The sequence below is a fragment of the Pristiophorus japonicus genome, chromosome 2 (assembly GCF_044704955.1).
Source record: "Pristiophorus japonicus isolate sPriJap1 chromosome 2, sPriJap1.hap1, whole genome shotgun sequence".
NCBI classification, from domain to species: domain Eukaryota; kingdom Metazoa; phylum Chordata; class Chondrichthyes; family Pristiophoridae; genus Pristiophorus; species Pristiophorus japonicus.
Genome location: NC_091978.1, coordinates 227,089,756 through 227,116,056, shown reverse-complemented (window position 1 = coordinate 227,116,056; position 26,301 = coordinate 227,089,756). Strand labels below are relative to the sequence as shown.

Below are 26,301 nucleotides of genomic sequence, written 5' to 3'. Positions count from 1 at the left end.
TACTTCATTTGACATCCAGTACAAGGAGTTGCTTCACAGGTTTAACAGATTTATTTCATGCAAGAGTGAGCCATCAGTTTCAGATGCTAAATAAGACATGGTACTGTGAATGAGGAAGGTCATAGAGGAATCGTGGAGATTCTCAAAGTTTGCTAGAGTCACTACTGCGACAGACACAGCAAACAATCACCAGGTAAGGATGCTATGTTTACTATTTCTATCGGTGCCATTTGCTATCTCTGGTCTGGTGCAGTAATTGGATGTAATTGAGGTTAATACGGCTTGCACTATGGAAGAGTTTATTTCTAGCTGATTGTTAGATCACTGAATTTGCCCCCTTGATATCACAGAAAAGGTGTTCCAATGCCAGTTCCAAACTCGTATGCAGACACTGACATTAGCTTGTTTATTTCGCCTCCCATACTGCAACAAATACTTACTTTCATGCTGATATATTTAAATTGTAGAAGCATGAGTGCTGCATTTATTATTCCAGCTTTGGTACAATGGAAGATATAAAGCCAATTTTCCAATGCTGATTGTTCTTAGTCATTGTGTAACAAAAACAAGCTCCTCCACAAACATGGCAACTAGCCACTCAATGCTTTGCTCACAGACTCCACTTTCTGCACATTACTTGGTCTGTAAAGAGTGCATTTGGGTATTTTTGAAGCTATGTATCCTCCTGCAAGGATGCAGATCCTCCTTATTTTTACAATTTTTCTCCATTTCCTGGTCTCCTCGGCCACAGACCTCGTGTATCTAAGAGCTTTCCCCCCCAGGCCACCATCAATGGTTCTCTTGGCCAAGGACCAGGCTGGTCAGCGGGGGAAGGTTATGCTCAGCTTTACACTTCCCTTACACAGCACCGCAGTTGAGATTGGGAACTCAGGAGAGTGGGAGACTGAACCTGTGATCTTCCATGATGCCATGCATTAGTGTTGCAATACATAAAAGCCAATTTTAGCCCTGCCCGTCTGGCAGATACTGGGCGGGTTGACAGTTAAAATGGCAGGTGTGACTTACCCACAACAATCCTGCTGTCTTTTTTCAGGTTCTTATCTTAACCTGCTCTTCTGAGTGGGACATACACCGTAAACCAGTACGGTCCTCCTTTAAATATGCAAATTGTGCTCCAATGACATCATCAGGGCCTGACTGCAATTTTAACCAGAGGCCTGCCTAGGGAATCCATTGTGGTTTCCTTACCAGGCCAACTTAATGGGAAGAGGAGTTGGGGCCAGAAGAGGCCTAAAAAGGTAAGTGAATGTTTTAAAATGTTACTTTTCATGTAGGCCAGGAGGAGCAGGAGAGCTTTTCCCAGCCCCACAAGGAATGTTTAGATCTCCCCTGGCCCGAGATTCTTTCCCACCCCTGAACCTGAGTGCTGGGGCCCATTCTTTCTGCTCCCAACTGGAGGCCTCCTGCCACCCAACATTGTGCTCCTGCCAGTTCCCTCTTCCTGTCGAGTGTGGGCAGGAGACTGACGATCCTTTGCAAATGAGGTCCATGTGTTAAATTCTCCACAAGATAATGCTAGTTTGCTACTTGTCTCAGCTGCCTTTTTCCTTACTTCTACTTTTGGTTCTCTTGTTCTCGAAAAAATCTTCATTATCTCATTTAAAACCCCCCCTTCATATCTGCCAAATTAACATCTCTCCTCAAAAACCCACCTTTGCCCTCTCTGTTTTTACTAACCATTGTCTCACCTCAAACCTCCCTCTCCCATCAAAGGTCATTGAACATGGTGTCATCTCTCAAATCTGTGTCCATCTCACCCACAAATCCAAGTTTCAATCCCTCCAATCTGTTTTTTGCCTCTCCCAACAAAACAGCCTAAGCAAAATCACAAATGACATTCTTTTGTGACTGACCATGGTGCATTACCCCTCATCGATCTCCTTAAAATATGCTCTTACTTGTATTACACTGTACAATATATCGCTTCTGGGGGCAAAAAATTCTGTACTCAGCAAGGTTCTTTTCTAGCAGTAGATGTCACGGTAACGGATGGCTAGTTTCAATGATTGAATCAAATGATTTGAAGAGCTGTGAATTGAAGCACAGTGATACAGAGATCTATCTTACTGCATGTTAAAGGGATATATATTTTTATTATTGCCTGTGAAATATGAAGTTAATTTCACTTGCATATTGTCACCAATTACTGCACTTTTGCTATGATTACACAGTGGGTATTTTTAAAGCTCCGATTTCCTCAGTTAAACCAATATTAGTGAAAGCTGATTTAAGCTGCAAGCAGAGTATAACTGATAGAATCTGAGCTGTAATTAAAACCCACCATTGACAAAGCTTGTGGAAAAAAACTCTGCTTTGCACCAAAAACACGTGATTTGCAGGTAATATTATTGTGTTGCTTAAGTCTGTGGTATATGGGGAACATCGTATGGTTTAATGTAGAATAGTGATTTACAAGCATTGATTTATTGTGTTATGAAATATAAATTAGTATTAGATGTTTAGCTATGGGGGAGTGGTATGTAAGGTCACTGAGCTTTTCAGAAACACGAGAGGAGCAAGGAATTAAACAGCATTTCCCTATATCAACCAATCAGAATATTCCAAGAAAACTATCCAGGCCCCAAAAATCTACAGGCCAGTAATCCCAGCACTGTTGTCAGGATCATGCCCATCAGGAAACATTGCCGCTGACCCTGTCAAACTTTACAGAGTCAGGGGGAGGTTCCCTGATTTGCCTGCAAATGGCTGCCATCTGCTCCATTAGGGGACCATCAAGAACATCTTCCATGTGAAAGAAGATGGAAAATCTAATATAGCTGTCCAGGTTGTGGGAGGGGGTTGGGTGTGGTAAATGCGGCTGTCGAGTCATAAATGCTCCTCTAAAAATGTTTTTTTTATTCAAAATCTTTGAGGATCCAGGATACAATCGTGGCCTGGACTCCGTTAGGCCCTACAACCACCAATGGGTCAGCTGTATGCCTGCTCTGACTAGGCATTCCTGTGCTGACCATACACTGGGTCCCTGTGAAGGCCTGGAGTGCAGGAACATCGATGTTCAAAGTCCCCACCCACTTACAATGATGGCCATGTAAGGGGCGGGCATGTTTCTTTTCTATTTAGTAAAAGTCGAACAATTTTGGTGGCCGCTTTCAACCACTTCCTTTTAAAAAAATAATATACTTGGTACTTCTGACTGTAATTTAGGTCCATCGAGCAATTAATTTTCCATGAATTCGAAGTATCTAATTGACCTGCAATCCAATTTCGACTCTTGGCAAAGAGCTGCCCCTGATGATTAAGTTAAACTGTTTAATCAACGTTGCTAAGTTACAATTGAAAGTTGGCTAGTGTAGGTGAGAAACAAACTGGCATGTTGCCATGGAATCACAAATTATTTGTAAACAGTCCTGAAACATCAGCAGCATACTCACTTGTAGATGAACTAACTTAGCACCATGCAACTAGTTATAACTGTAAAAAAATAAACTGGGAAAAGCATCAAAACCTGAAATAACACTTGGGTGTTTTAATCAATGCTATTGTAAAGTTTCCGTTACTGTAATGTCACACGTAAAAATCTTTATTTTCACCACTTTCTGGTCTTGGACAGATTTGTGTGCACCTTTTGAAAGTAGCTTAGTGAGTTAGTGACTGGTGAGACATAACATTACCTCCAGTAATGGTGGTCAGTGTGAAAGGAATGGCTTGGTCATTGTAGGGGTGCTTTATGGTGTTGCTGTGGGATGATGCCAACCTGGCACAGCATGTGGCAGCCATATGGTGTACTGCATAAAGTTAAGTAAATCTGGTCATGATGAGGCCATCTCTGGCCTCCCGGGCAGCAATGTGATTGGCTGCTGGTGGGATCTGGACCTCTGCTTCCTCCAGCTCCTCCTTCTCGTCTTCCAGCTGATACTCGTCCTCTTGCTCTTCCGCCCCCTCTAAAGAGGCTGTGCGCTCAGTGCCTTACTCCTCATGCAGCGCTAATCCTCATTGCTGTGTTTTGTTGTGTAGGGCGCAGCAGACCATGAGGATTCTGGAGACGCTGTCTGGTGCATACTGAAGGGCTCCTCCAGATCTGTCAAGGCATCTGAAGTGCATTTTGAGCATGCCTATTGTCTCCTCTATGACACACCTGGTGGGATGACGCTTTCATTATATCTCTCCTGGGCTTCAGTTCTTGGCCTCCTCAAGGGTGTCATGAGCCATGTCTTCAGTGGATAGCTCTTGTCTCCAAGCAGCCAGACAGAAAGTCTGTTTGGAGGAGTGAAGAGCTGAGGGATGATGGACTGGCGAAGGACGAAGAGTCATGGCAGTTGCCAGGGAATTTGATGCACACATGCATGATGATCCTCCTATGGTTGCAGACCAGCTGTACATTGAGGGAGTGGAAGCCCTTCCGGTTGACTCCTGGGTGATCTGGGGGTGCCCTGATGACCACATGTGTGCAGTCGATGACACCCTGCACCCGTGGGAAGCCAGCCAGAGCTGCAAAACCGAATGCCTGCTAAGTAACACAGGCTTCATCAATGACTAAGTTGACATCATTGGCTGACTTGTCAAACAGGGTATCGGTGACCAGTGTGATGCATCTGTGGGCGGCTGACTGCGAGATGCCGCGAATGTCTGCTGCCGATCCCTGGAAGGAGCCTGAGATGAAGAAGTTGAGGGCACTGGTGACTTTGACAGCCACTCGTAAGGCATGGCCACCCATTCCTCTGGGCTGCAGGTCTTGCTCCAGCAATCTGCAAATGTGTATGATGACCTAGCGTGATAGCCTGAGCCGCCTTTGGCACTGCTGTTCCGTTATGTTGAGAAAGCTCATCCTCTGCCTGTATACCCTGTGTTGGAGGTACTGCCTCCGGCGCAGTGAAGCCCTGCGCTGATGCCCTCTGTCCTGTGCAGCATCAGCTAGTTGAGGAGAATGTTGATGGTGGTGGTGTTGTTGGTGCTGCTGGTGTTGGGGCTCATTGTGGTCTGATTCTGAGGACCAAGGTGAGACAGTATAAATGGCACCTATTCTGATGGAATCGATGATAGGTCAAGTAGAGATGAAAAAAGCAATCTGTCAATGGTGCGGGAGGTTCTACCAATGAGATAGGACTGGTTGGCAACTTTGCTGGAAACACTTGCAGACTCTAGAAAGCTCAATCTGTGCTGGCAATGTTGTCAGCAACATCATCTGCCTGAGGAAAGTGATCAGCTGGGAGCTTTTATAGTACTTTTAATGCTGTACACCAATCAGCTGGATCAATGGCCACTCAATTCCCGCCTCAGGTTGACAGACGTGGTTCCCGAGCTGCGTGATCATGCCGGGAAACTTGAAAATGTGCTTAAGAGTCTGACAGGTACCCGATAATGATTTAAATTAGCTCACCCGCCTCTGCCGTTTGGGTCGTTGCCGCGCAGACAAACACACCCGAGAGAAAAGCGTGCGGGGGTGGGATGATTGAGGGGGTGGGGGGGGGATTTCCCGACCTCCAGATATTTCAAAATTCCCACCCAATCTGCCTCCAATTGCGCAAATTCCACCCTATGATTCTAATAGTCTGCCAACACTCTCACTGTTTCAGCTCACACAAGAAAAATGGTCACTTAGCTGAGGTTCTGGGAGACAGCTGATACCAATGTGAGTAACTGCTATCAGGAAAAGGGAGGAGAAAATTTAGAATTTTTGTTGTATAATTGCTGAATTCTAGTCACTTATGGTAATGCATTTCTTAATCCAGTAACCATTTGCATGAATTTTTCCCCAACCTTTCCCTTTAAGCTGATGACTCCAATATTAGTGTTGATTAAACAGACCGTTTGTCTACACATAATGAATATTTGTGGTTGGAGAAAATGTTTAAGGAAATAACAGTATAGCCATAAAATCCCTGAAATTTCAGGAGAGGGTATTTATGGAGCAGATCTGGGGCGGGTGAAACTTCCACCTGCCTGATGGATGTGCCCCTTCCCATACCTTGAGTTCAGGAAGATTTATCTATTTTGGGTGGGTGTCCATGCCATTTATGTCACCAATCGAATGTCGCCTCAAGTGGGGTGAAGGATTGCACTGTGGCACATTAATGTAGCATCAGTGGGCCTGGAGTCCCAGCCCAATATGGTTAAAATAATTTAAGGGCTGCTGCTTTCCTATTAGGCTGCATTTTTGAAATCAATCAATCATCCGCTCACCCAGATTCCAGCATCTTTTCGCCCCAGATCCCTGAAATTTTGGGGTTGATAATGGTGCGGAGATAACATTGTCTTTTCATGGTATCATCCTTTGTTTCAATCTTAATATTCCGCATGCAAACTTCCTATGTGAAATGCAAAAATTATTTTCCATTTCCTGAGTTATTGAGACTCAAATTTCTATCTCTGTGTCTTTGTATAAACCCTTATTGAGTCATTACTGTATTGACTGGTCTATTCCACTGCTCAATAGTTCAGATGTATGTTTTAACCTTCAATAAATAAACAATTTTCTTCTCGCAGCTTTTGAAGGATAGAGTGGGGAAAAAAAAGAAAGAGGTTTTGGAAGACCAAGAAATCATGGGATGTGGTAGTTCTAGAGTTAATACTAAAGCAATGAAGAGGACAGAGAAAGGTAAGACAGGCGTACTGCTTAATCACTTACTGCACATTGTTGTATAATAAAGTATATATTGGGAATTATGTATCTTTTAGAAGATATATCTGACACACTTAAAACTAGAGCACAATTTACATTTTCAGTGCTATTTTATCCTTATAAACTCTTGTTTTACTTCTGCTTGGTTTTTCTATTATAGTATAGCATGATTATGACCTCCAGCTAGGTCAGCATAATTCTTTCAACTCTTTGCGATGCACATTTTTATTTTTATGATTCTATTATCCCCTCCTGAGACACCACTAACCCTTGCAAATAAAATTCTTCCAGGATTATAACTCAGTCATTATGGATCAAAGTTTTGATATAATCCACAGTGGAACTAGATTTTCTGGGCCTATATATATTGAAATGATTTGAATGCCATTCTAATTTCTGAAATTCACTTATTCTGTAGAACTAGCAGGTAAATTCACTGATCCTGCGCTCCTGATGAAGAGCTATGCTCAAAGGGCATGCAAGTCAGCGAACTGGGGCTACAGTGTTGTAACCCAATCTCCCTTCGAGTGCAACTCCCCACCAGAACCTTTGGTGTGAGGAATTTACCCAATTGCCCTATGGGACATTAAGGGGTCAGCGCGGGACAAGGAGGGGTCACCACGCACAGCAATTATGTCATCATGGTTGCGTGGCGGCCCAGGGCACTAACCGCGTGGCGCGGCACTGCCATGGCATCACCTCCGCAAACTTCCAGGCAATTTCCTGGGAGACGGTAGTGCCCCTCCTTCCCTAGGCGACACTAGGTGACAACTGGAAGCGCCTTCCACCCCCACCCCCACCCCGAGGCACTGACGGGACTTTAAAAAGGGGCAATTTTGCCCCTTCTATGTGGATTTCTTAGCAGCTTGGTTTGGAGTCATGTATTAGACACCTGATTGATTTAAAACAGTTAAGAGATTACTGAACTAAAAATTCATTAACCTTACCAGTATTTTATAGATGTATTATTTGCATTTTATTCTTATGTAGCTTGTTCTCAATAGTATTAATTATGAATTCACTTTTCTGTTTGTTTTATGTATCTTAGAATATCAATGCACAGCGGGGACAGGTAAGAAATAATAACAAAAAGGCCACTGATTCTTTTAGCCTGCTTAGATAAAAATCAGATTTATATTGGTTTTACTTATCTGCATTAAATTTAACTGTATCAATGTTTACACAGTAGAGTAAGTTCAGCAAGCATCAGTCCTGGTGCGTAGCCTTGCTAGTTTGTAGCACCAGAATTGGCGCTTTAGTTTTATAGATTGCTCCTGTCTAATGAGGGTCCAAATTGGGAGCACAGCCTCATTGTACGAGTATGTTTGGACTGGAGCTTTTTTTTAAAAAAAAAAGGTAAATTATGTGGTCAACAAGGGGAGTGCAATATTTAATCATTTTTTGTCACCCACTTAAAGCACATCAAGGTCATGTTAGAATAATCAGCTGAAGAATAAAGTCCCTGAATTAACTCTGTTGCTGGCATTTATTGCCCATCCCTAGTTCCCCAGAGAAGGTGCTGGTCAACCATCTTGAACCACTGGTAGAAGTTTAATACAACTAAGTGACTTGCTGGACCACTTCAGAGGACAGTTAAGAGTCAACTACATTGGTGTGGGACTGGAGTCACATATAGGCAAGGTAAGGCCAACAGGTTTCCTTCCCCAAAGGATAGTAGTGAACCAGATGGGTTTTTACAACAATTCAACAGCTTTATGGTCACTTTTACTGATATCAGCTTTTTTTCCCAGATTTGTTTTTAAACTGAATTTAAATTTTCAAACTGCAATTGTGGGTTTTGAACTCACATTCTCTGGATTATGAGGGGAGGCCTCTGGATTACTAGTCCAGTAACATAACCAATACATTATTGTACGTGATGTGACTTGAAAAAAAACAAGCCTTACTGCACCAATTATTTTTTTTCCCACTGTCAACCTTAGAGCCACCTTGACTGAGACTGTCAGCTAGTGTTGAATTATCGGCAGTTTTCTAATGGGAACTGCATTGAGGAGCACAAATTAATTTCATCTAAGACTCTTGCAGCCAGTAAAGAGAATAGATTATTATTTCATCAGCTTAAATTGGATTTGAACCCAGGTTTTGGACAAAAGGGCAGTGTGATAATTCAGTGTGAAGTTTCACTTTACTGCAACTTTCCATCCCTATATCCCACATCACCTCACTCCACCCAACTCTAATCACATGCTTGTACAGTCAAGTTCTCCTATCCTAAACCTCTGGTTTGCCCTTTCCCTCCCCACCTTAGTTTTGTAATTCTGTTTCAATCTTTTATTTTCAAAGGGTCATCTTCATTCTCTGAACACATTGGGATTGCTTTTTCCTCTGTTATGTCTGAAAATGTGTGGAGACAGGACATAATGTAACATTAAATTAGGTGAAAATTAGTTCTGCCTGATTTCCACCTAATTTTGGTTGGACGCAGAGTGGTGCAGTGGAAATTACCATTCGAAGTGGGCGGGAGCATTATTAAAATATGTACAAAGAGGGCTTGAAACATGGTTTGCTTGCTAGATGCCAAATCCAAGCCATGTACAGGAAACCTGATGTTCAGGGGTCACTGAGGTAGATCTTTCAGAAGAGAATTGCTTTTGTCTTGTTGACTCTCAGGCTCTCATCAGCCTTTGTGTCAGTTGTTCCTATTATTCTTTTGGACATGTTAATTTGCAACACCTAAAGCTCTGATTGGTCCTCTTGGATGACAAGTCCTGATTGCTGATTAGTCCCCTTGGAGGACAAGACATACCCAACAGTTTCTCTGGAATGTGTAATTAGCTCCTCCCTACCTACGTAACCAGTTACTTTGCAAATTGTAATTTGAGCCATTCTGACTGCTGACTCCAGACAGAACAGAGCTCACTTGGAATAGACAGGGCTCATCCTCGCTGGGTTAAGACCTTGTCCCATCCCCCCAAATAAGTTCCTGCCCCCACCACCCAAGTTCCTGACCTACTCACTCCCGCACAAGTTCCTGATCTCTCCCTCCACCACCCCCCAACCCAGCTCCAGTTCTGACCTTCTCCCTCCCACCTCGGCTTCCTGATGTTTCTCCCCCCACCCAAGTTCCTCCCCCATGGATTCATGATCTTCTACCCCCAACAAGTTCCTGACCTTTCCCCCCCCCCCCATAGATGGGGCATTGTATGTGAGTCACAGATTGTTAACGGGTTTATTGGGTGTGAAGTGAATAGTGACAGTGTCGTGACTTCTGGATTTTATCCAGTCTTATCATCTGGATGATGTTCTTGAATCAAGCCCCCGCCCCCCCCCCCCCCCCCCCACCTCCTTTAGACCTGATCACTTTTTTCCGCAACCCCCACTGTGCTCTCTGTACTCTTTATTTCCCCCTCCCCCCAGCGAGTTGCTGACTGCCTCTCTTTTCCCTCTTTCTCCCTCTGATTCCCCTTCCCTCTCTCCCCCTCTGATTTCCCCCCCTCTATCTCCCCCTGCGATTTCCCCCCTCTCCCTCTCCCTCCGATCCCCCCCTTCCCCCCCCCTCCGATCTCCCCCTTCCCCTCTCTTTCCCTCCGATCTCCCTTCCGATCCACTTCTCTCTCATCCTCTGATCCCCTTTCCCTCCCTCCGATCCCCTTTCTCTCTCTCTCCTCTCTTCTCCCAACGGATCTAGTGAGGGGTCTTGTCCCACAGAGCTGAACAGAGCGTGACCCATACTGTACTGCAGCTGCAACTGTGGGGTACTGCGCCTGCGTGGTCGGACCTCGGTGTCAGCATGCATACACAGAACCGGATAGGGTTCACATGCTCAAAAAGGGGCGGGGCCGACCATGCGCATGTGCAAAAGGACACAAAAATGTTTGTGCAAATCACTTTGTTTTTTTTTGGTCCCAATGTCATTACTAATCACAATGGGAATCCCCTGAATGGACTTGTTTGAAAGAAGAGGAGGATCAGCAGAGTGATGTTGGACAGGTCAGGTTGCCTGAGGGGAGCACTGTGCCCTCCCTGTAGCACCTGCACAGCCACATCTGAAATAATCTCACTTTGGCAGATGTAGTGCTGATGGAGATTACTTTTCTGAAAGCAAGTTGTGACGGAACACCCCTGATAGCATAACTAATGCATGTAATTGCCTGTTCAGATGCAACCCAATCACAGTGTGTCAGGCTTTCAGTGGCATTGTATGAAAGATGATGTTCGTGAAAAAAATGTTGTCTGATTGGCTACACCCACCAAGATACCACAACTATTTCTACAGGTCCTGGCTCACATATCTACCAAAGACATTGGCAGAGCTGGCTTCTCGGGGTCTGAGCCAGCAGTGAGGTAGATGCCATGCTGTGCCATCTGCTGCAAAGACACCTGCGACTACCCTGCAGCGTAGGATGGCACATGCAGGGACAGCCAACAGTCAAGCAAAAGCAAAATACTGTGGATGCTGGATATCTGAAATAAAAAACATAAAATGATAGAAAACACTCAGCAGGTTAGGCAGCACCTGTGGCGAGAGAAACAGAGTTAACATTTCTGGTCGACGACCTTTCATCAAAACTGGTCAACTTGGCAAGAAACTTGGCTTCTACTCCTTGCAGGCATGGTGCAATATTGACCGACAGGAATGGTAGCATGAAGTGCCACAGAGGGCAACCCGCCTTGCATCCAGCTCATACATCACTACCTCAACTTCAGCAGCCATCAAATGGGGGTTGGGTGCTGGGCTGTTGCATTACTTGTCTACATGCCTGCACCTAGGGTTCCATTTCCCTTCATTGTTTTCTTTTGCCACTTTTTAATTGCCTGTTCCTTCAACTTTGTCAAAGGCTAGTAATTAATTGTAATGCCTTTTGACACATTCTAAATTTTTGTCTCCCTATTGTGACATGCCCCTTTTGTGGTTTCCATACCTTTAAATTTGATTTACACAAAATATTCTTCTCCCATAACTAGTTCCTCACTTGGATCCACCTGTCTACCCTGGTAATGTGAATAATTATGCAGATGACTTTGCACTGGAAAATTCTGAGTGCTTTTGACATTAACCTTTCAGGTGTGATTTGCACCAGTTCTTAGGCCTGTGGATGAACTATGGCTGAGACCGAAGCCTAAAAGATATACTGTGTCCTTCTTCTGGGCTCTTCCATAATTTTGCTGGTGGGGATCCTGCTTGGAGTCCGCTCTGCATGATAATTGAACCCTGAGCCAGGAAAATGGTGCAGTGACAGCAGCCAGGCGGAAGTCCCACTTCACTGCTACCCGACCAGGAAGGGGAGAGTCCACCCTGTGACTTTTTATTGTATTTGTATATATTCCTCTTCACAGCTATCAAGGCTGCCATTCTCATTCAGAGGTGGTACCGTCAATATGTTGCCCGGATGGAGGTTCGCAAACGGTGTACATGGACTATTTTTCAATCCATTGAATATGCAGGGGAGCAGGACCAGATCAAGGTAAGGATGAGCAGACTTAAGTTATGTTGCACTATATATCACGAGTAGGACATTTCTCACCTCCCGAAGCCTCAAATATAAGCCACAAGCTAATTTTTAAAAAACTGACAGATTCATACAGAATGAGAGTTCTTGAGCCTTGCAAAGAGAACTGAAAAACCATTTCAATCTCAAGGCTGGACCATGACCATCTCCACTTGGGAATTAAATTATAGAATTATTGGTGTAGAAGGAGGTCATTTGACCCATCGTCCTCATATTGGTGCTAAATACACGTCAAAACTCTCTCGTCCAATCCATTTGAGTTGGTGTACTGCGGGCAAAAGCTGAAAGACAAGCAGATGCTGGATTTCTATGGAATTCTAGCCAGCGCCACAATCCATGTCCTGAAGAAATTCTGGCCGAAGCCCGAGCAGAAAACTGGTTTGGTAAATTAATCCTGGCAGTAATAAATCCAATAGGGAATTCAGGAGAAACTTCTTTACCCAGGGAATGATTAGAGTGGTTACCACATGGAGCAGTTGAGGCGAATAGCACAGATGCATTTCATGGGAAGCTAGATAAACACATGAGGGAGGAGGAATAGAAGATTATGCTAATAGGATTAGATGAAGAGGGGTGGGAGGAAGTTTGTGTGGAGCATAAACACCGACATAGACCAGTTGGACTGAATGGCCTGTTTCTGTGCATGTAATTTTCATAATTTTGAACAGTTTTATTAGATCCCTCCTCAACTTTCTCCACTCCAGTGAATATAGCCCTAGTTTTTCAATTCTCTCATCAGAACCATACCCTCTGAAACCTGGTATCATTCAGTTAATATATGCTGCACACAGTACTCCAACTATGACCTAACCAATATCTTGTAAAGATTTATTAGCTTCTTGAATATAATTAGTTATGTTCGATGCCCTTATGCATAAAATCCAGATTCAACTTTGCCCTCTTTGTGTCTTTTAATATCATAGTTCTGCTTTGGAAGATCAGTGTGCCTGCTGCTAGATCTCTCCTATCCATAAGAACATAAGAATTAGGAACAGGAGTAGGCCATCTATCCCCTCGAGCCTGCTCCGCCACTCAATAAGATCATGGCTGATCTGGCCGTGGACTCAGCTCCACTCACCCACCCTCTCCCGGTAACCCTTAATTCCCTTTATTGGTTAAAAATCTATCTATCTGTGACTTGAATACATTCAATGAGTTAGCCTCAACTGCTTCCTTGGGCAGAGAATTCCACAGATTCACAACCCTCTGGGAGAAGAATTTCCTTTTCAACTCAGTTTTAAATTGGCTCCCCCGTATTTTGAGGCTGTGCCCCCTAGTTCTAGTCTCCCCTACCAATGGAAACAACCTCACTGCCTCTATCTTGTCTATCCCTTTCATGATTTTAAATGTTTCTATAAGATCACCCCTCATCCTTCTGAACTCCAACGAGTAAAGACCCAGTCAGTCTACTCAATCTATCATCATAAGGTAACCCTCTCATCTCCGGAATCAGCCTAGTGAATCGTCTCTGTACCCCCTCCAATGCCAGTATATCCTTCCTTAAGTAAGGTGACCAAAACTGCACGCAGTACTCCAGGTGCGGCCTCACCAATACCCTATACAGTTGCAGCAAGACCTCCCTGCTTTTGTACTCCATCCCTCTCGCAATGAAGGCCAACATTCCATTCACCTTCCTGATTACCTGCTGCACCTGCAAACTAACTTTTTGGGATTCATGCACAAGGATGCTTCTGGGCACGGCCAAGGGTGCCATCAGCCGGTCCAGGCAGCGGGCGGTCGAGGGGGTCGTTCAACCTGACTGCCTGCCTCTCTTCCGCTCTTACATCCGGTCCAGGGTGTCCTTGGAGATGGAGCACGCGGTGTCCACCGGTACGCTCGCGGCCTTCCGCGAGAGGTGGGCACCGGAGGGACTGGAGTGCATCATCACGCCCGGCAACCACATTTTTATTTGATTTTACGTTTTAAAGTTTAATTTGTTTTAATTGCCGGTGCTTTTAGTGTCCCCTTCCCTTTTATAGGGGGCACTGGAAAAATGTGATTTTAGCGCCCAAAAAAAAAACTAAAAAAAAATGAAAAACACAAAAAAAAAAACAATAAAAAGGAAAAAAGGGCCTTGTAAATGTCTGGTGCGTCACCCAGGTCGGGTGGCACGGTTTAATGTTTTATGTTTTTGCAGGTGAACTCCAAAAAGAGTTTCATGCACAAGGACCCCCAGGTCCCTCTGCACTGCAACATGTTGTAATTTCTCCCCATTCAAATAATATTCCCTTTTACTGTTTTTTTTCCCCAAAGTGGATGACCTCACACTTTCCAACATTGAGAATGTAACTGTTTGTTATATTTGCATTTTCCGTTCTTTTTTCCACATTGTATCACTATACATTTATCTACATTGACATAAAAACAGAAGACTATTTTAACAATCCAGTGCTAAGAGAGAATTAAATCATTGTGTGCGCTGGGATGTGCATGTTTTCTGAGTCTTTCTAACAAGCGATTTCAACATTTATTCTGCAAATTTTTTCATTTTGCACCAGTGGACAAAATACACAAATTTGCAGGTCTTTGTAATTAAAAAAACATGTTGGCCTATAAATTTGGCCGTGCAGCGCTTGTCTTTTGGGTGTTAACCAGCTTGGTAAACGTCCAATATGGCAGGTAGGAAGCGTGTTCACATTTCCAGCTGGAAGTGAAGGAAAAAAATATGTGGCCAGGGCCCACGCCAGAGACGGGCATTAGGCTCTTTGCATAAGCCCCCAGGACAAGATTAATTTGCTGTGAGGCAGCCGACATCAGCACTGGCTGCATTCAGTAACAGCAAGCTTTGAACTGTCTGGTACCAAAAAGGTAAATTTTAAAAATCTACTTACCTGAATGTGGAGCCGGGAAGAGCAGGGCTGCTCCTCCTGACCCCACATTTAAAGAATATAAGCTGCTGCTCCCCCCACATCCAGGCATCCTATCGCCTGACCCCCTGCTTATAGGAACATAGGAAATAGGAGCAGGAGACAGCCATTTGGCCCCTCGAGCCTGCTCCGCCATTTAATAAGATCATGGCTGATCTGATAATGGACTCAGCTACACTTCCCTGCCCGCTCCCCATAATCCTTTATTCCCTTATTGCTCAAAAATCTGTCTATCTCTGCCTTAAATATATTCAATGACCCAGCCTCCACAGTTCTCTGGGGCAGCGAATTCCACAAATTTGCAACCCTCAGAAGAAATTTCTCCTCATCTCAGTTTTAAATGGGCAGCCCCTTATTCTAAGATCATGCCCTCTAGTTCTAGTCTCCCCCATCAGTGGAAACATCCTCTCTGCATCCAGCTTGTCAAGCTCTATCATAATCTTATATGTTTCGATAAGATTGTTATGTATGGAGAAAGAGTCAGACTGAACACTGTGAGCTCAAAGTAAAGTGTGACCGTAGTCTTTTATTGCAAGTCACCAGAGTGCCTCTCCAACCTGTGAGGCCTCCTTAAATACCTGTGCTCCCAAGGGATTATGGGATTCTCGCATGACACATTTGCGCTATCATGGTATGCACTTTGTTGAAGTCGTCTGCTCTCTACCTGTTCATGTAGATCAGGGTGAACTAACGAGAGCCATGTCTTAAGTTCTCTTTTCATGAACAGTTCAGCAGGTGAGATCCCAGTGAGCGAGTTGGGTCTCGTGCAGTAGCTAAGCAGGACTCGGGATAGGCGAGTCTGCAGCGAGCCTTCACTTACCCTCTTCAAGTCTTGCTTGATGGTTTGCACTGCTCTCTCTGCAAGACCATTGGACGCTGGTTTAAACGGGGCAGATGTGACATGTTTGATCCCGTTGCGGGTCATGAATTCTTTGAACTCAGCACTGGTAAAACATGGCCGGTTGTCGCTCACCAGAACATCGGGTAAACCGTGGGTGGCAAACATGACCCGAAGGCTTTCAGTAGTGGCAGCGGACGTGATAGCCGACATTATCGCACATTCAATCCACTTGGAATACACGTCTACAACCACAAGGAACATTTTACCCAAGAACGGGCCTGCATAGTCGACGTGTACCCTACACCACAGTTTGGAGGGCCAAGACCATAAACTTAGCGGCGCCTCCTTGGGTACATTGCTTAGCTGCGAGCATGTATTATATCTGTGAACGCAGGACTTTAAGTCCGCATCGATACCGGGCCACTACATGTGGGATCTGGCTATCGCTTTCATCATCACGATGCCTGGGTGGATACGGTGGAGGTCATTGATGAAGGTGTCTCTGCCCTTCTTGGTGACCACTACTTGATTGCCCCACATAAGGCAGGCTGCTTGTATAGACATTTCATCTTTGCGCCGCTGGAACAGCTTTATCTCTTCCTGCATTTCCACTGGGACACTGGACCAGCTCCCATGAAGCACACATCTTTTGACTAGAGATAATAAGGGGTCCTGGCTTGTCCAGGTTTTGATCTGCCGGGCAGTGATGGGTGATTGCTCATTCTGAAATGCTTCCATAACCATGGCTAGATCTGCCCCGTGGTGCGCAATGGCAGCCTACTGAGAGCATCGGCTCAGTTTTCTGTGCCTGGTCTGTGGCGTAGTTGCATGAGGACAATGTGAGCGCCCATCTCTGGATGCAGGCCGATGTGTTGGTATTTAGCACTTTACTCTTGGAAAACAGGGATATAAGTGGCTTATGGTCGGTTTCCAATTCGAATTTTAGCCCAAACAGGTATTGATGCATTTTCTTTACCCCATAGACACACGCTAACACTTCTTTTTCAATCATGCTGTCGGCTCTCTCAGCCTTAGAGAGATTCCTGGATGCATAAGCAACCCGTTGCAGTTTCCCAAAATCATTAGCTTGTTGCAATACACACCGAACGCCATATGACGACGCATCACATGCTAGTACCAAACGCTTACATGGATCATACAACACAAGCAATTTGTTGGAGCATAACAATTTTCTCCCTTTTACAAAGGCATTTTCTTGGCTTTTGCCCCAAACCCATTCGTCCCCTTTCTGTAGTGGTTCTAGCAGAGTGCTGAGACCCGGTAAGAAGTTACCAAAGTAGTTCAGGAGTCCCAGAAACGACCGCAGCTCCATCACGTTCTGTGGCCTCGGTGCGTTCTCGATTGCCTCTGTCATTGCGTTGGTGGGCCTGATGCCGTCTGCTCAATCCTCCTTCCCAAGAACTCCACTTCAGGCGCCAGGAAAACGCACTTCAAGCGTTTTGACCTGAGACCCACGTGGTTGAGTTGACTAAGAACCTCCTCCAAGTGCTGCAGATGCTCGACTGTGTTCCGACCTGTGACCTAGATGTCGTCCTGGAAGACCACGGTGTGTGGGACCGACTTCAGTAAACTTTCCATGTTTCTCTGGAATATCGCCACCGCTGATTGGATTCCAAACGGGCATCTGTTCTAAACAAGAAGACCTTTGTGCGTGTTGATGCAAGTGAGGGCCTTCAATGATTCCTCCAGTTCCTGCGTCACATAGGCTGAAGTCAGATCCAGCTTCGTGAACGTCTTTCTTCCCACCAGCGTTGCAAAGAGGTCGTCGCTCTTTAGTAGTGGGTATTGGTCCTGCAGGGAGAAAAGATTGATAGTTACTTTGCAATCGCCACAGATTCTGATGGTGCCGCCTCCCTTGACAATAGGACTGGCCCACTCGTTGAACTCGATCGGTGAAATGATGCCCTCTCTTTGCAACCAGTCTAGCTCGATCTCTACCCTCTCTCTCATTTGTGTACGGTTCTGCTCTCGCCTTGTGATGGATGGGTCGCGCTCCCGGGATTAGGTGGATCTGCACTTTTGCTCCTTGGAATTTCCCGATGCCTGGTTCGAACAGTGAAGGAAATTTGTTTAAGACCTGGACACACGAAGTGTCGTCAGCGGTCGATAGCGCTCGGACATCGTCCCAGTTCCAGCGTATCTTTCCCAGCCAGCTCCTGCCGAGCAGCATGGGACCATCGGCCAGTACCACCCAGAGTGGTAGCTTGTGCACCGCTCCATCGTAGGACACCTTTACGGTAGCACTGCCAATTACAGGAATCAGTTCTTTTTGTGTAAGTTCTTAGTTTTGTGCGAACTGGAGTTAAGGCTAGCTTTGAGGCCTTGTTGCACCACAACCTTTCAAAAGTCTTTTTGCCCATGATGGACTGGCTCGGGCCCGTGTCCAGCTCATTGACACCGGGAGTCCATTTAGTTCAACATTCAGCATTATCGGGGGACAATTCGTGGTGAATGTGTGCACCCCATGTACCTCTGCCTCCTCAATCTGAGGCTCTGGTTTATCGTGATCCTCCATGGATCTGTCCTCCTCTGCAACATGGAGGTTTGCATGTTTAGCAGGATTTACAGCTCGCCTGCACACTTGCTGGAGGTGTCCCATTGTTCCACAGCCCTTGCAAAAGTACCCTTTGAATCGGCATGAATGGAAACGATGATGACACCCACAGCGCCAACAAGGTTTTAATGGCCTTGCATTCATCACCCTTGATGGTGGACTCTGAGACATCTGCGGTCGTTTACGGTTCGAAAACAACATCACTTTGTTCACAGTACTTGTAGCAGCACTTGCGTGCTGAGAGATTTGCTTCATATTGTCACTGGTGACAACGAATGCCAAGGCTATCGCTATGGCCTTACTCAAGATTGGGGTCTCTACAGTCAAAAATTTGCGAAGTATGGTTTCGTGGCCAATGCCAAGTACGGAAAATGTCTCTGAGCATGTGCTCCAAATGTCCTTTAAATTCGCAATGTCCTGCAAGGCGTCTTAACTCAGCAATATAACTCGCCATTTCCTGGCCTTCAAACCTTTTGTAGGTATAGAACCGGTACCTCGCCATCAGAACACTTTCCTTTGGGTTCAAATGCTCTCGGACCAGTGTGCACAAATCGTTGTACGATTTCTCCGTGGGTTTCACTGGAGTGAGCAGAGTGAGGCCATACGTTGGTGCTCCACAGACGGTGAGGAGGATCACTCTCCATTTGGCAACGTTCCCTTCCCCATCTCGCGCGTTGGCTACCAAGTATTGGTCGAGTCGCTCCACAAAAATTTCCCAATCATCTCCCTCCGAGAATTTCTCCAGGATGCCCACTGTTCTCTGCATCTTTGGGTTCGCTACCTGTATCTCGTCGCCAGTTGTAGTGTATGGAGAAAGAGTCAGACGGAACACTGTGAGCTCAAAGTAAAGTGTGACCGTAATCTTTTATTGCAGGTCTCCAGAGTGTCTCTCCAACCTGTGAGGCCTCCTTAAATACCTGTGCTCCCAAGGGATTATGGGATCCCTTAGGACTCCAGGGGAAGAGCCCTCTGGTGACTGTACAGAATAGATACAAGTTCACATATATAACAAAGATCACCTCTCATTCTTCTGAATTCCAATGACTAGAGGCCCAACCTACTCAACCTATCTTCATAAGTCAACCCCCTCATCTCCGGAATCAACCTAGTGAACCTTCTGTGAACTGCCTCCAAAGCAAGTATATCCTTTCATAAATATGGAAACCAAAACTGCACGCAGTATTCCGGGTGTGGCCTTACCAATACCCTGTATACCTGTAGCAAGACTTCCCTGCTTTTATACTCCATCCCCTTTGCAATAAAGGCCAAGATTCCATTGGCCTTTCTGATCACTTGCTGTACCTGCATACTATCCTTTTGTGTTTCATGCACAAGTACCCCCAGGTCCCGCTGTACTGCAGCACTTTGCAATCTTTCTCCATTTAAATAATAGCTTGCTCTTTGATTTTTTTCTGCCAAAGTGGATAACCTCGCATTTTCCCACATTATACTCCATCTGCCAAATCTACAGCTTGCTTAATAATGGACTCGAGCATTTTTGTAACAACAGATGTTAGGCTAACTGGTCTATAGTTTACTGCTTTCTGTATGTCTCTTTTTTTTAAATAAGGGCATTACATTTGCAGTTTTCCAATCTGCTGGAACATCCGCAGAATCCAGGGAATTTTGGTTGATTACAACCAATGCATCCACTATCTTTGCAGCCACTTCCTTTAAGACCCTTGGATGCAAACCATCAGGTCCAGGGGACTTGTCCGCCTTTAGTCTTACCTGAGGGCTGCTGTGATGCTACCATCGGACTGATTTTGGTATCCTCTTTGCTCGCTGTCTTTTCATGCCATGTCGACTCCATTTAATATAGAATCATAGAAATTTACAGCATGGAAGGAGGCCATTTCGGCCCATCGTGTCTGCACCAGCCGACAAAGAGCTATCCAGCCTAATCCCACTTTCCAGCTCTTGGTCCATAGCCCTGTAGGTTACAGCACTTCAAGTGCACATCCAAGCACTTTTTAAATGTGATGAGAGTTTCTGCCTCTACCACCCTTTCAGGTAGTGAGTTTCAGACCCCTATCACCCTCTGGGTGAAGAAATTTCCCCTCATATCTCCTCTAAGCCTCCTACCAATTACTTTAAATCTATGTCTCCTGGTTGTTGACCCCTCTGCTAAGGGAAATAGGCCCTTTCTATCCACTCTATCTAGGCCCCTCATAATTTTATACACCTTAATAAAGTCTCCCCTCAGCCTCCTCTCTTCCAAAGAAAACTAACCCAGTCTATCTAATAGTTTCCTCATAGTTAAAATTCTCCGATCCAAGCAACATACTCGTAAATCTCCTCTGTATTCTTTCCAGTGCAATCACATCTTTCCTATAATGTGGTGACCAGAATTGCATGTAGTACTCTTAGCTGTGACATAACTGGTGTTTTATACAGTTCGAGCATAACCTCCCTGCTCTTGTATTCTATACGTCAGCTAATAAAGGCAAGTATTCCATATGCCTTCTTAACCACCTTATCTACCTGGCCTGCTACCTTCAGGGATCTGTGGACATGCACTCCAAGGTTCCTTCATTGGGGGTGCAGGGAAAGAACCTTGCACCCCTCGTGTGCCTGAAATTGGGTGTGTCCAAATTCCTACCCCGTTAGAATTGTTGAACACCACAGTCACAGCAACACATTGTTACATTTGAGACTTTCAGGGATTTGACCTCTGCAACCTCAAGGAGCAAGACCTGCAGCCAGCTGTGCCGGGAGGCCATGCTGAGCCAATGGCTGTGAAGGTGACCTGAATTTCTTTGTCAGGGACGTTCCAGGCTATTGCGGGGAACATCACTCGCATCTCAGTCGTCGGTCCATAAGTGAATCAAGCAAGTGACATATGCTCTATTTGCCATATTAAACCACTACATCTCCTTCCCAGTTGATGAAAACAGCCAGAACGAGAGAGCCCTGGGACTCGCAGCAATTGATGACTTCCCTAGAGTGCAAGGCGCAATTGACTGCACTCATGTTGCCATCAGGGCACCTCAGGACCAGCCAGGAGTTTTATGGAGGTAGCAATATGAGATATAAAATTACCAAATACAGCACTTAAAGGGTTAGTACGTTACATTCAAATACATGGACCTGGGCTCCCCTAAATGCTCAGTTTAAAAAGGCCATGAATAGCTAAGATAAATAGATCAGATTTATTTACAATGAATTAGTTAATCTCAGCTAGGGTCGTGTTAGAGGCACTATGATTAGCCTCAGTGCCACTGGGATAGAGTGATGGTACATTTGTCAGGGATCCTGATCCTGTTTGCTATCCAGCAATACCTTCTGGAAGTGCATGTGTTGGCATCAGGTGAGAACAAGTTCAACCTCGACTGTAATCTTCCCTGTGATTGGACAGCCACATATGGAAATGACCACTTAGAGGCTTTGCTGTTTTTAAATAGTTTTCACTTGGTTTCATTAGACCACACATGTTGTACTCTTACTTTGTAACTGACGCTACCGCTCTCATTCATTACCCCATTTCCAGCAGCAGTGATGTTTTTTTTCTGTTTTACAGCTCCACAATTTCTTCAGTTATTTGATGGACCACTTTACTCCAGCTTGTGACAATGAGCGTAAGTCCATTTAAACCTCTGTTGGTTAAGATCAATGTGCTATTTAGGATCTTCCTGCAATGGGATCCTTGACAAGTGGGACCTTTAGTAATCGTGAATGAAAGTACACATTTGTAAAACCAAAAATATTTTCTGCCTCAGTACTCCAGATGTAATATCCATTAGCTTAATTCATCTAGTGACTTCATGAAATAGGTTAGGGCATGTGGAATTATGGGACAAATAGGTGAAGGGATATAAAAATTGGCTAAAAAATAGAAAGTAGGGTAAAGGGTAGTTATTCAGATTGGAGGAAGGTAGAAAGTGGTGTTCTGTTAGGATCAATGCTAGGACAACTGTTATTCATAATTTACGTTAATCATTTGGACATGGAAACAAGTCTCTCAATTTCAAAATTTGCAGATGATACAAACTGGGGAGTATAGCCAACACTGAGGAAGACTGCAATAATACATTAGAAAACTTGCAGACTGGGCTGTTAAGTGACAAATTAACTTTAACATATATAAATATGAGATGAAGCACTTTGATAGGAAAAATAGAAATATCACCTACACCTTAGAAAATAAGAAATTCAATGGGGTAGAAGAGCATAAGGATATAGGTGAGAAAATCATTAAAAACTGTATCGCAGGTCAGCAAATAAATTAAAGATACTAACAAAGCACTTGGATTTGTTTCTAGGGGTATAGAATTCAAAAGTAATGAAATTATGTTAAACTTATATAGGACCCTGGTCAGGCCACACTTAGAGTACTGTGCACAGTTCAAGTCTCCATGCTATAAGAAGAGCATAGAAGCACTGGAGATAGTGCAACAAAGATGTACAAGGATGGTACTAGAACTGAGAGATTGCAGCTATTGGGAAAGATTGAACAGGTTGAGACTTTTTTCTTTAGAAAAGAGAAGATATAACTTGATAGAGGTCTTTAAGATTATGAAAGGGGTTTGATAGAGTAGATATGGAGAGAATGTTTGCACTTCTGAGGGAATCCAAAACCTAGGGGCCATGAATGCAAGATAGTTCTCTGTACTAATAAATCTAATAGGGAAATAAGGAGAAATATCTTTACTCAGAGAGTGGTCAGAATGTGGAACTCACTACCATAGGAAGTGGGTCGAGGTAAATAGCATCGATGCTTTCAAAAGGAAACTAGATGAGTGTCATGTATGTACATTCTGTTTGTAGCCACCCGAAGGCATCATTGTTGGAGGCCACTGAGCACGCACATGGTTCTGCTCAGGTATAAAAGGCCAGCATTGTGAGAGTCAGGCACTTTGGGCCTAAATAAACTAGAGCCAAGGTTGTACCTTGCTTAGTTAAACAGTACTCAGTTTGAACCTTTATTGCATACATAACGTTTGGCGACGAGAATACAAGAAACTTTGTTTGCAAAATGAGCACGATTGGATTTTTAGAGCGATTTGTGGAGGGAGAAGATTGGGCAGACTTTGAGCCATTTGAACCAGTACTTCGCAGCCAACAAAATGAAGGGGGTCGACGATGCAGATCGGCGCCGGGCCTTTTTCCTCACTGTGTGCGGTTCAAAGATCTATGATTAAAAAATCTATTCATGCCTAGTGATCCAACAGAAAAAACATATGAGGAGTTGTGTACATTTGTACAGGAGCACTTCAAGCCAGACAACGGCATCATCATCTCGAGATACAGGTTTTATACACACGTTCGATTGGAGGGCCAAAGCATGGCGGAATTTGTTGCCGACCTGAGACGTCTAGCGGGACCGTGCAAGTTCGGGACGGTGTTGGCAGACATGCTGTGGGACTTCTTTGTTATCGGTATCAACCACGAGGTGATCCTGCGCAAACCTCTGGTGGTAGAGGAGTTGGATTTAAAAAGGGCCATCCAGATCGCTCAATCATGTATGATGACGGACAGGAGTTTAAAGCAAATATCGGTGAAGAACCGAACCTCGGCAAGTACTGTAAATGCGATTGATTCGCCGTTCGACAGAACGGCACATGGCAGGGCCTATCTGGCTGCATTCACGAAACCTGTGGCTGCCCAAAGTCCACCAGCGGGAATGTATCCGACTTCTCCGTGTTGGCGTTGTGAGGGCAAATCATCGGCACCAGCAGTGCCGATTTAAGCAATATAGTTGCAAAGGCTGTCTGAGAGTGGGACATCTCCAGCACAACTGTCCGCAGATGAGCAAGCGAGCTGTGACACACCATGTGGAGGATGAGAGTCAGACTAGCGCGGATCCGGATACGCAATCACAGATGCCAGAGGAGGAAGTGTATGGACTGTACTCCTTGATAACCAAGAGTAAACCAATTTTGATTAACGTGAAGTTTAACGGGATACCGGTATCGATGGAACTGGACACGGGGGCGAGTCAATCGATCATGAATGAGAGGGCATTTAATAAGCTGTGGGGATACTAAGACTGTAAGGCCCAGGCTGAGCCCTGTTAATGCCAAGCTGTGCACGTACACCAAAGAACTGATAAAAGGTGATTGGCAGTGCATAAATTAATGTGTCATATAACAGTGCGGTTCACGAGTTACCGCTGTGGATTGTTCCAGGCAATGGCCCAACGCTGCTCAGCAGGAGCTGGCTGGAGAAAATCAGATACGACTGGAATGACATAAAGGCGTTGTCGTCGGAGGAAGATACATGTGCCCAAGTATTGAGCAAGTTCCCCTCGCTGTACGAACTGGGTATCGGCAACTTCACGGGAGACAAGGTGCAGATCCACATGGACTCGGATGTAAGACCCATCCGTCATAAAGCTTGCGCTGTGCCGTATATGATGAGGGAGAAGGTCGAAATTGAACTGGACAGACTCCAGCGTGAAAGGATCATATCACCGGTCGAATTTAATGAATGGGCCAGCCCCATTGTTCCTGTGCTGAAAAGTGATGGCACAATCAGAATCTGTGGAGACTACAAGGCTACGATCGACAGGGTTTCAAAACAAGATCAGTACCCGTTACCGAAGGCTAATGACTAGTTTGCGACGCTAGCCAGAGGGAAGTCGTTCACAAAACTGGACTTGATGTCGGCCTATATGACACAGAAGCTGGTTGAGACATTAAAGAGACTTACGTGCATTAACACGCACAAAGAACTGTTTATTTACCACAGGTGCCCTTTCGGAATTCGCTCGGCTGCAGCAATATTCCAGAGGAATATGGAAAGTTTACTGAAGTCCGTTCCCTGAACCGTCGTGCTCCAATATGACTTCCTGATCACCGGTCATGACTCCAAGGAACATCTGAACAACCTGGAAGAGGTTCTACTGCGCTTGGATAGCATGGGACTCGGACCGAAACGCTCGAAGTGCGTCTTCGTGGCACCGAAGGTCGAATTCCTCGGGAGGAAAATCGCCGCTGATGGCATCAGACCTACTGACATGAAAACCAAAGCCATCAAGAATGCACCCAAGCCACAGAACGTGACGGAGCTGCGTTCGTTCCTGCGTCTACTCCACTACCTAAATTGAGCACCTTACTAGAACCACTGCACATGCTATTGAGAAAAGGCAACAACTGGGTGTGGGGCACATCGCAAGACAGAGCTTTCGAGAAAGCCACCAATCTGCTTTGCTGGAACAAGCTGCTGGTACATTATGACCCATGTAATCATTTAGTTTTGGCCTCTGACGCATAGTCATAAGGAATTGGTTGCGTACTCCAACAAGCCAATGAGTCGGGGAAACTTCAACCTGTCACGTATGCATCCAAAAGTTTGTCTAAAGCAGAAAGAGCCTAAAGTATGGTAGAAAAAGAAACTTTAGCGTGTGTGTTCGGTGTTTAAAAAGATGCATCAATACCTGTTCGGCCTGAGGTTCGAATTAGAGACCGATCACAAGCCGCTCATTTCATTGTTTTCCGAGAGCAAAGGTATCAATACCAACGCTTCGTCCTGCATCCAAAGGTGGGTGCTGACATTATCTGCCAATGATTATGTCATTCGCAACAGACCTGACACAGAGAATTGTGCCGATGCTTTGAGCCAGTTGCCGCTGCCCACACCGGAGGTGGAAACGCCACAACTGGCGGATCTAATGTTACTCATAGATGCTTTTGAGAGTGAAGGAACTCCTGTCACGGCTCAACAAGTTAAGACCTGGACCAGCCAGGACCCGATTTTATCGATGGTAAAGGGTTGCATCCTCAAAGTGAATTGGTCTGTCATACCTAAGCAAATGGTGCAAGGAGGCCAAACCGTACATTCGTCGCAAGGACGAACTGTGTATTCAAGCAGATTGCATATTGTGGGGCAATCGCGTTGTAATGCCCAAGAAAGGGAGAGAGAAGTTCGTGCGTGAGCTACACACCACACATCCTGGTATAGTGATGATGAAGGCCATCACCAGGTCCCATGTATGGTGGCCAGGA

General features: G+C 45.0%; 1 protein-coding gene across 1 annotated transcript in view; it reads left to right on the top strand.

Moving 5' to 3' along the window:
• Positions 1-6,522: 6,522 nt before the first annotated feature.
• Positions 6,523-26,301, top strand: part of ppef2a (protein phosphatase with EF-hand domain 2a) — an 89,604-nt gene continuing 69,825 nt past the window's right edge. Inside the window, exons 1-4 of the mRNA XM_070863886.1 lie at positions 6,523-6,577; positions 7,650-7,673; positions 11,900-12,027; positions 21,876-21,933. Coding sequence (XP_070719987.1) covers positions 6,523-6,577; positions 7,650-7,673; positions 11,900-12,027; positions 21,876-21,933 — 265 coding nt within the window. The remainder of the gene's footprint in view (positions 6,578-7,649; positions 7,674-11,899; positions 12,028-21,875; positions 21,934-26,301) is intronic.